General features: G+C 38.9%; 1 protein-coding gene across 1 annotated transcript; it reads left to right on the plus strand.

Annotated features, from left to right (window-relative positions):
• The first annotated feature begins 393 nt into the window (after positions 1-393).
• LOC127651808 (histone chaperone asf1b-B) lies at positions 394-11,255 on the plus strand. The gene is made up of 4 exons (XM_052137830.1): positions 394-791; positions 3,881-3,996; positions 4,322-4,498; positions 10,639-11,255. The coding sequence occupies exons 1-4, from the start codon at positions 683-685 to the stop codon at positions 10,828-10,830; spliced, it is 594 nt and encodes a 197-aa protein (XP_051993790.1). The 5' UTR covers positions 394-682; the 3' UTR covers positions 10,831-11,255.
• Positions 11,256-11,315: the final 60 nt, after the last annotated feature.

Raw genomic sequence — 11,315 nt, forward strand, 5'->3', positions numbered from 1 at the left:
CTGATCAAAACCGCAGCTCTGCCCATTTCCACAATTGAACTCTGCAGCTCGAAAGAACCCAGAAGTGGTTTCCTGAAGTGTGAGATCATAGTCATAGTACATTCATCTATTTGTGGATTACTTGCAGCTCTCCGGCAAGAAATGTGTCAGAAGTCACAAATGCACCACAAGCGACCCACAAATGAATGCTGGACAGAGTTGTGTTTGTGAGTTAAAACATATATTTGTAAATCTCATTTTTTATTTTTGAATCTCTTCCCATTTGTACGTAAATTAGAAACAATTCTAACCCCATTTTCAAAGGTGGCCTGACTTGCCTTGAGAGCGTGCGAGGTCTCCAGTCCAGCAGGAGGCGGCAGAGAGCAAGTTTCTCTGACTGACCTGATCAGGGAAGAAGACACAACACATCCAGAGCAGAGCACTTGCTGTTGTCGTTCAGTCTCTTTGCTGCATTTAGAGACATTTCACTTCAGGATCCAGCGGAATTAATGACAGGTTCTTCAAGATGCTCCAGCAATATGGACGAACATCGACTATCTGACTAGTATAAAACCCTTCAATAACAACCTGCTAAAGTAGAGGATCATCTCCTGAAACTGACTCTGCTTTCACACTTCCGCTGGATCTAACACCGATTTGAGGATCTTTTGAGAGACACAAGGCCTCTTTGTGTTGATGCATCATGGCCAAAGTGCAGGTGCTCAATGTGGCTGTTCTGGACAATCCGAGTCCTTTTGGAAACCCCTTTCAGTTCGAGATTACCTTTGAGTGCATGGAAGATCTCCCTGAAGGTGAGATTTGACACATTAACACAGTTTCATACAGATACTGCAATTATTGGTTAAATGAATGGGCCATTGGAGGCTTTAGCTGCGTTTTACCGTGTCGATATTACTTAAACAGTAGGCTTTATAGGAATGTTAACGTTAAGCGGGAAAAGCGTTTTCGACGGTATTGTTGAAGTGCGCCGCTCGATATTTTGGCGCCGAGTTCTATGACACCGCGAGGCCACGCCTCCTGGAGCTCTATGCGTGACAGATGCATCTATGGCTGTCCCTATTGGTCAACTCGTAGGTGATGTAATAGACAGCGATAACGGTTACGAGTAGTAGAATCTCCACCTTGAAACCTTTTCTCTTGTTAATCCATTTTAACTTATCCCCTGGCTTTATTTGGTTTATTATTATTTGTTGTTTTTTCCTCTATCTTTTCTGTTTATGCTCTTTGATGCTACTATCCTTGTAACAATAAAAAATGTTCTATAATAAATAAATACAAAATAAATGGTAGAATCCACTGATCTATATAGATCAGTGGTAGAATCTCCACAGTTGTTGTGTTTAGTCAGAGGCTTTTTAGCAGAGACGGGCCACTGCTATTAAAATTAATAGGAGAAATTGGAACGCAGAACCAAGGAGTTCTGATGAAGCCCCGCCTTACAGTTGAAAGAGCCAATCACCTTTTAGATACAGACATCACTTGACAATGGACTCTAGAACGCGCATGCGCATTAACTGTACAAGCTGGGAAATTTGCGTAATATGAGGTCAAGAAGCACATTTTATGATTCCACACAGAAATGTAAAAATAAATTCATGTATAAATATATATGGGAATATATTAATATATGTGGGAATAAATAAATATAAAAATAAATGTACTCATAAATTAAAAATAAAAAACAATGCAAAATAAATGAATAAATATAGAAAATAATAAAGGAATAAAGTCATACAATAATAATTTCAGGAATAAATTTAATTAAAAAGTAATTATATTTGTTTTATCAAGACATTTATTCCTTTATTATTTTTGCAGGTTTGGGCCTCCATATAAAAGGACTTTTTGATTTTATTTTCTCCCAATAAACGAAATGGCTGCAAACAACACATAACACTTTCCTGTGACTATGCACTGTAAAATTACCCTCATCTATGATTTAAATGACAAACAGTCATCTTTTGATCTAGCATTTTTAAAATCACATACTTTGAGACAACATACTTAAGGATTTTCAAATGTGGTTAAATTAATAGTTTTTCAGTTACTGTTTAATAAGTGAAATGAGAACTTAGGATTTGGTGTAAAAAGCCCCCTTGTTGCAGTGCCTAAATATGGTGGTGACTAAAGGTACGTGTACATGACAACGATGTACTAAAAACGGAAACCTTTTTCCTTTGCATTTTTTAAACGTTTCACGTACAGATGTCAACATTGTCAAAACAATCCCCGTTTACATGGACCCTTGAAAACGACTAAAACGCTGTATTGCGCATTCCAGGCCAGTAGTTGGCAATGTCACTTTGTAAAGAAACATTACACTCCTGCGCACATAAGCATTCTTCCACAGAGCAGTGAATACAACAAAGATAGCGATCGCTGGTCGTAGTAGTGATGCAGTAAATCTAAACTTTGCTGGAGAAGCGTCAATAAACTCAAAATCTTGAGCAGCACAAACACAGTCCTGTAGTCTGCCATTGTAGTTTTGAATGTCTCGCGCGTTGTTTTGAAGTACTCGTGCGCATGCCTATAGACTGAACACGTAATACGCGTGCGCATGACGTCATTGTTTTCACAAATACGCATTTTTGTATGTTTACATGGAGATGATAACGGCAACGTTTTTAAAAACTTGCACTTTGAAACCTGTTTTCAAAAGTGTGCGTTTTCAGGCCCCAAAACGCTGTTGTCATTTAAACGAACAGCCAAAATTCATAAAGTTTTTAGTTGAAAACGTAGTCGTGTAAACGGCCCTTCATTTTGCCCTTTCTTTATCCCCCCTATATTATCTATGCTGCCGTTTGCCCCATGTTGGGGCCTTGGCTTTTATCCTAAAGGCCAAAACATACTCTGCGCAAGTTCGTGAATGCAGACGCAAGTGTGCGCTGCATTCTCAGCGTTGCCACAAGGGGCGCTAATGCATATTTTCATCTTTCAATCAACATCTGCCATTGTGGGCTCGTGCAGCAATTTGAGTTGAATCTTTTTGAAAAATAAAGACTACTTTTTGTCCTTATTTCACTATCGACTCATCTAACACATCCAGGCTGCATCCGAAACGTAGGCAGCTGACTTCCTGTCTAATCAGTTAATGCTTAACTGACAGCTCTTCAGGAAACTGGTCTCCAAACAATTTGAAAAACACCTTATTTTCATCCTGCCTCTGTATATGCCTCCAAAGGCAGCCTTTTCCTGGTTTTGGACGCCACCCTCTTGTGGTCTGAGGTTTGTAACCGCCGAGCAACTCGAGCACACGTAATGTATGTACTACGGGACCACGCGTTGGCCAAGCGCTTGCGTCTGCGTACTTGCATGAAGCATTTTTCGGCCTTAAGTGTGTGTGGTATATTTTTGAAGAAATATAAAAAAAAAAATATATATATATATATATATGTAAACATGAAAATGTATTATTCTTCATACACTTTGGAACCCCCCAAAAAAAGCTTTTTCCTTGAGGGGGCCTTTAGCCCTTTTGTGCCGTGATCATTTTGCCATGGTTGATAGAAAATGTATATAAACATCTCTTTTAAACAAAATTAATTTTAATTGTGTAAAAGCGCAAATCTATAATGAGCCTAATTTACATAGAAAAGAGTCGTGTTTGCACAGAAAAGTATAACAATTACTTATTTTACATACGTGCAGCACAATTTCAGCGCTGATTGCGCCTGCTTAAACTAAATTGCGGGTGTTTTGTGAATAATGCGCAGGTTTCAGTTCCTCCAACTCTATTCTTGCGAACGTCCTGTCTTGTATTGTACAGTATGAGTCGAGAATGAGCTTGTGTGTTTAACATCAAATGAGATCTCTAATGACTTCTAGGGTATATCTTCACTGTTATAAATAGCATTTGTTCATCTGTTTCTTTCACACTCAGATCTAGAGTGGAAGATCATCTACGTGGGCTCTGCGGAGAGTGAGGAGTACGACCAGGTTCTGGACTCGGTTCTGGTCGGCCCGGTTCCTGCAGGCAGACATATGTTCGTGTTTCAGGTGTGCCTGTTATTCTGTTTTGGAAGAAAATAAAACTTGTTTCTGATTCAGTGTTTCTTCCTTAATCCAAATCTCAGCTCTAAAGTGAACAGTATTTGTGATTAGAGAAAGTTTTTTTTTTTATAACAATTAATGTTTCCCCTCTGAGGAAATACTTTGTCAAGTACTGCCACCTAGAGATGAACTGAGATAGTACATCTGTAAATTTGTATTTGATTTTGTACAGTGAAATGCATAAATAATACTAGATTATTTAATAAAGTCAGAATGAATAAAATGAACCAAAATACACAGAATTGTTTTTCTCTGTTTACCTGATTGACAGGCGGATGCTCCAAACACAGGACTGATCCCTGAGAGTGACGCCGTGGGCGTAACTGTCGTGCTGATCACATGCACCTATCGCGGACAAGAATTCATTCGCATTGGCTACTATGTGAACAACGAGTATACGGACCCTGAGCTGCGGGAAAATCCACCAGTCAAGCCAAACTACACACAGGTTAGTGAAAATGGCATAAAAGACCCTTTCTCTTTTGGGATCTGTTGTTCCAGACTCTTTATGTTGGAAAAAATGTTCCAGGAGTTACCGATATACAGTATGGTTTATATGTGTATATACAGTTAAAGTCAGAAGTTTACATAAACTTAGGTTGAAATCATTAAAACACATTTTTTAACCACTTCACAGATTTCATATTAGCAAACTGTAGTTTTGGCAAGTTGTTTAGGACATCTATTTTGTGCAAGACACGAGTAATCTTTCCAACAATGGTTTACAGACCGATTGCTTCACTTTTAATTGACTATATCACAATTCAAATGGGTCAGAAGTTTACATACACAAAGTTAACTGTATCTTTAAACAGCTTGGAAAATTCCAGAAAATGATGTCAAGCATTTAGGCAATTAGCCAGTTAGCTTCTGATAGGAGGTGAACTGAATTGGAGGTGTACCTGTGGATGTATTTTAAGGCCTACTTTATGGCATGTGTGCACGCAGAGGGGTAATCACTGGCATGCCAGCAACAGGGAGAGAGGAGTTGACTATTTTATTTAGATGAAATTCCGTACCTGCATTCCAATCTACATCTTGATGTAATCCTTCCTCATGATCACACAAAATGTTTTCATGAGCTGAATGGGAGACTAAACTAAAAGTTAAAATGTGATGAGACAGCAGTATGCCCAACAGGCGCGTGCAAGCCATTCGCACATCACAAGCCGGCAGCGCTTCACGTTCGCTTAATCGCGTGCGTAAACACGCCAGCTTCGCTTCGGTCAGGCTGTGCAGATGACAGCATACATTCAGTGTTTCAGTTGTTTCTTAATGCTTTCAGAACAACATGTGATGTAATAAGGAAAACACCACTATGAAACCTTGAAATTTCCAACCCAGCAACAGGTACACCCTCCTTTTAAGCAGTCACACTCAAAATTACATTCAAAGATTAAAAGAGAAAACATAAAAAGTCTAATCAAAATATAAATTAAACCTGGAAATAAAGTATTACGATTTTGTAAGTGTGATTCACTGAAAATGGCTAAATAGTTGATCGGCTTTGATGTGCGAATGGCTTGCTTGCAACACAAGTCATCTTGCACTTTTATGTGGCTTTTCCACTGCACGATACAACTCGACTCTGCTCACTTTTTGGTGGTTTTCCACTGTGGATAGTACCTGGTACCTGATACTTTTTTAGTACCACCTCTGTCGAGGTTCCAAGTGAGCCGAGCCGATACTAAATGTGATGTCAGAATCATGCAGATCACTGATTGGTCGGAGAGAATCGTCACTACCAGCATCACTGTATTTCCGACATGTGACATCAATCCGCTAGTTTTAAAGTTAGCAACAGCGATAGCAGTATCATTTGTTCACGTAACAAATGATACATGTGACACAGCCATTTTTTTTTTTTTGTGCGTGTGTGCAAAACCACGCCGTGGCCAATAAACGAGGTGCAGACATTCCGCTCATTAGCGACGAGTGAAACTAAATAGTCTCTCAGGAAGTGTCTCAGCTGTTGGCTGCACACGGCTACCACCGGACCTACCAACAGTGCAGGGAAACTACAGAACCATCAATGAAAAGTGGAAGTGGTTCGACCAAATGGACGCCATCTAAACCGGCGAGCAATGGGAGGGAGAGTGCCCTGGACTGATGGAGGATGGTACGTTTTGTTACGTTAACTCTATACTCTGCTTGAAAGCTTCACAATATTTACAGCTACTGGAAAGCTTTTGAAACAACCAGACCAATTTAACTGATACACTTGTGTAAAATAACCATTCAACAGCTGCTTTATGCAGCACAATGAGCTAGTAGTTAACCGCTCGCGCTCGTGTTATTGTTTATTGTTTTGTGTCGTGTTTAAGATGATGCCATGGCAGTAGAGTGACATTATCTATGACGATCAGCCTATAATCCCACCCACATTGAGGCAGCACTAAACTGCAGTGAAAAAAATAAATAAATTAACGATTAAATTAGAAAAATGCAAAATAGAAATATTTTCACAAGTGGACTCAAACTTCAGAAAATCACATACATGCGCATCTATAATACAGCTCTGGAAAATCTTAAATCAGTATCTCTACACACGGGCAGAATGTTCATATGTTCACTGGAACTTCACAAGTCTGGTTCATCTTTGGGAGCAATTTCCAAATACCTAAAAGTACCACGTTCATTTGTACAAACAATAGTATGCAAGTATAAACACCATGTAACCACACAGCATCACACCGCTCAGGAAGGAGATGCATTCTGTCTCTAGAGATGAACGTAGTTTGGTGCAAAAAGTGCAAATCAATCCCAGAACAACAGCAAAGGACCTTGTGAAGATGCTGGAGGAAACAGTTAGACGAGTATCTAGATCCACAGCAAAACGAGTCCTATATTAGCATATCCTGAAATGCTGCTCAGCAAGGAAGAAGCCACTGCTCCAAAACTACCATAAAAAAGCCAGACTACAGTTTGCAAGTGCACATGGGGACAAAGATCTTGGAGAAATGTCCTCTGGTCTGATGAAACTAAAATTTAACTGTTTGGCCATAATGACCATCGTTATGTTTGGAGGAAAAATGGTGAGGTCGCAAGCCAAAGAACACCATCCCAACAGTGAAGCATGGCGGTGCAGCATCATATTTTGGGGGTGCTTTGCTGCAGGAGGGACTGGTGCACTTCACAAAATAGATGACATCATGAGGAAGGAAAATTATGTGGATATATTGAAGCAACATCTCAAAACATCAGCCAGGAAGTTAAAGCTCGGTTGCAAGTGGGTCTTCCAAATGGACAATGACCTCAAGCATACTTCCAAAGTTGTGGCAAAATGGCTTAAGGACAACAAAGTCAAGGTACTGGAGTGGCATCACAAAGCCCTGACCTCAAACGATGTGTGAACAAGGAGGTCTACAAACCGGACTCAGTTACACCAGTTCTGTCTGGAGCGAATGGGACAAACTTCCAGCAACTTATTGTGAGAAGCTTGTGGAAGGATCCCCAAAACATTTGACCCAAGTTAAACAATTTAAAGGCAATGCTGCCAAATACAAAGTGTATGTGAACTTCTGACCCACTGGGAATGTGATGAAAGAAATAAAAGCTGAAATAAATAATTCTCTCTACTGTTATTCTGATATTTCACATTCTTAAAATAAAGTAGTGATCCGAACTGACCTAAGACAGGGAATGTTTTCTATAAATGTCAGGAATTGTGAAAAAACTCAAGGTCTGAGGTGTATGTAAACTTCTGACTTCAACTAACTATGACTCTTTGGTAAACAAAGTTGTGGCAGTGTGGTGCAGTGGCTGAATCTCTAAACTTGCGATCCGAAGGTTGTTGGTTTGAGAACAATACCTGTTTTGGGTCATGCATTGTGCAACCATTTTGGTGCTTGGCTCCATTATTAATTTGCTTTTGTTTTTAAATTCGGTCATGATGTGTTACACACCCAGAGCCAACAAAATAAATTGTGAAGTTAAAAATTGTGTTTTACTAGTCACATAGTTAGTAGACTAGTAATTGCTTGATTACCCAATTACTCATGCACATCCGTAATATGGGTTATTTACTGGTGAACTGGAATGAAGAATGAATACAAATGTATTGAAAGCGAATACAAATGGGAAAGCACTTTAACACTCAAGAGACATTGTTCATCTTGTTATATTTTGAGAGTGTGTTTTGGGAAACGCAGATCTGCTGCATTTGAAATATGGTGATGCAGGCCAGATCAAAGAGGCAGGTGTCTGCCGTTTATTGTCCAGTATAATTTGTAGTTCATTAATTCGGCTGTACAGTTCTGGGCCGCTACAATCATGCATGTTGTTTCAGAATCCTAGAATTCATTCTGTTTACGAATCGTTGATACGGCTTGATAAATATGTAAGATGCCGTTCACATTAGATACTGTTTGCGTACATTAGAGTCATTAGCAGTCTGGGAAACCGCATCAGTGATCTATACTTGGAATGGTCATGGCATGTTATTCCAGCGTAGATAGCTTCATTGATCGTAACGAAAGTGATCTAGTTCTGTCATGATGTGCCGCTCACTTCCAGTGCAGCTTGGGTTTTCGGCCTGTTTTAGGGTGTGGAGTCAGGTTGGGGTAGTCATCGCGTCCTATTGTTGGTGTCTGTATTAACATTGTAACTAACAGGTGCACCATTACCATGAATACAGCCATGACCCATATTGATGATGTCCTCTTCTTATTTGATCTAACAGCGTTCATCGTTTGAGATAACCGCAGTAATGTCGCACTTTAAATTCCAAACCACATACTGTGATGTCCAATTAGTGACATTTTAAACGAATATAATGTGGAATTGCGAGCAATGTAAAGTTCTGGTGCAGTAGGGAGTTATGTAATGCGCACCAAATAAACTCGGACCATCTTGGTGACCTGAACCGCGGACTTCAATGAAATCAAGCCGCACTTGGAGCTCCTCCTGAAGAAGATGTGAAGTATTAACGCCTCTGCGATAGTTCATGCCACACTTGCACAAAAATATAAACAAGTCTTACCATGTAAAGTGGACCTAAAAGAGACGTAATATTCTGATGATTACTCAAGGAATAGTAAGTCATGTTTTAGAACTCTGATTGCTTGAAGTTGTCGAGGTGAAGTCACGTTTGGCTAAAATGCATTCATTTGCATATTTTTTGATGTATTTTACCTAACACGCTCTCATGGTGAAATCGTAAAGGTTCTTAAGACTTTTCGAAATTAAGCAAATTCGTATTTTATCATACGACTTTCACTACATCTAATGACGTCACTCAACATCGTTTCCATATATGCGAAAACACTCTGCTGATCGGTTAAGTTTAGATTAGGGATTTTGGTAAGGGCATAATATTAAAAAGCTTGTCCTTGATGCCTCGCATGCGGAACCCGCGCTGCCGCGTTACACATCCGGCATTTGCATGTGATCAAATCGTACAAATTAATACGAACGAAATAGACAACTTTTAAAATATGTATGACTTTTCAAGTGAATAACAACAATAAAACAACTGTGCAAACAATATCTAAAGCCAATAGACACCTTATTTTAAACGCAATATAAACTATTACTACTTTAACTAGTTCAACATGATCTTCCCATTATGTTTAGAACTTAAATATGGGAAAACAGGACATGGAAATAAAATATTTTCTCTTTATCAGAAACAATGGTTTTATTCAGTAAATAATGTTCTCTGGATACCAACATTGAGTTTTACCAGTAATAATGACCATAAACTAAACAAATATTTATCGGAAGTGGGGCATTGCAATCTATTTTTTTAAACATTATCATCATAAAAGCAAATTATCTGAACTTACGCACTTACGAAAATCTGCAAACTTGCCGCTAAATGGTCCATTGTTGCCAAAGGTTTGCTGGAGGTTCACCATTATCGGCGAAGAGCAGCAGACTTCTGCCAAACATCTGCGGCAAATCTAAAGCTAATTTTGCATGTGAAAATAACAAGCGTTATTCGATATATATCTCTAATTATGTATTTGCTCTAAAATGGCTCAAAGGTGTTTTTATTTTTATTAATGGAACCATCATTTCATCTAAACAGCCACTGTAGTCAATACATGAAATATATAATAAATACATTAAATAAAAAAATATAATAATTTTTTCCAATTTTGTAATCGTGGAATCATGACACCCCTAAAATGTATTTGTCTTTCTATTCCTGCGGCAAATTTGTTAACAGAGCTGTACAGGAACAATGGCAATGAGTGACATTTTAAGGTGGATCAAAGGAATATTCCGGATTTAATTCAAGTTAAACTCTGTCAAAACTATTTGTGGCGGAATGTTGATTTCCACACAAAAAAGTCCCTCGTTTATTTAAAAAAAAAAAATATCATAATTTTGCGATTGCATTAAGGCAATTACAATAGAAGTAAAATGGGGCCAGCCAACAAAAGCTGTAATGTAAACATTATGCATTTAAGCATGATTTCAGTGTGATTAAAAGCCCTTACTAACCTTTATCCAATACTACATCTCTGTTGCCATGACAACAAAACCATATAATACTATAAATCATCAGCTCCTGATTAAAGATTGTGCAGTGTGACTAGGACTCTTATTCTGTTTTCATTCTTTGCGTGTGCTCTTTTACAGCTGCAGAGGAACATCTTGGCATCAAACCCTCGAGTAACCCGTTTCCACATCAACTGGGAAGCAACGGTGGACAAGATGGAAGATTCTGAGAATGTTGATCCCGCCCCCAACACCATGCTCCCGCCCACCTCCATGCCTGGCAAAGCCCCGCCCCTCGGACTGATGCCCGATAACTCCATGGACTGCTTATAGTGCACACGTACACACTAGCATACGTTTGGTTATAAATAAATAAACATATTGTTTTGCATTTATACACTGAAATGTGCGTACAGTTGGACAGACGGTGTGTAAGGGTGTAATTCAACACGTCCACACATATATTCACCTCAGTTATCTGGCACTTATTGGTCTGATACCATACCTGAACTGGCGTCTTCTCGCACTTTCCATCCTGGACAGGGGACGGCACCTGCTGCACCAGCAGACATGAACTGTTTTCTTCATCTGCCCACTATTTTCCTAACTCGGGATCTTTTTTTGGTTCGTGTCACAATTCCAACTGTTTGTTGTAATGTGACCTTATTATTATTTTATTAAAACGTCATGTTTGACCTATCCTGTACACCCGTTTGGAGTTTAAGTTTGTTGCCTTTTTTCTTTTGATGTGATAAAGAGAAAGATAGTATTTGATTTAATAAATATTACATTTGTTTTTTGTAAAACTGTCTTTGGTT

The sequence above is a fragment of the Xyrauchen texanus genome, chromosome 11, assembly GCF_025860055.1.
Source record: "Xyrauchen texanus isolate HMW12.3.18 chromosome 11, RBS_HiC_50CHRs, whole genome shotgun sequence".
In the NCBI taxonomy this organism is placed as follows: Eukaryota; Metazoa; Chordata; class Actinopteri; order Cypriniformes; family Catostomidae; genus Xyrauchen; species Xyrauchen texanus.

Coding starts and splice junctions, on each gene's coding strand:
- LOC127651808 (XM_052137830.1), top strand. CDS start 683: ATGGCCAAAGTGCAGGTGCTCAATGTGGCTGTTCTGGACAATCCGAGT. Junction 792..3,880: donor CATGGAAGATCTCCCTGAAG/GTGAGATTTGAC, acceptor TTTCACACTCAG/ATCTAGAGTGGAAGATCATC. Junction 4,499..10,638: donor TCAAGCCAAACTACACACAG/GTTAGTGAAAAT, acceptor GCTCTTTTACAG/CTGCAGAGGAACATCTTGGC.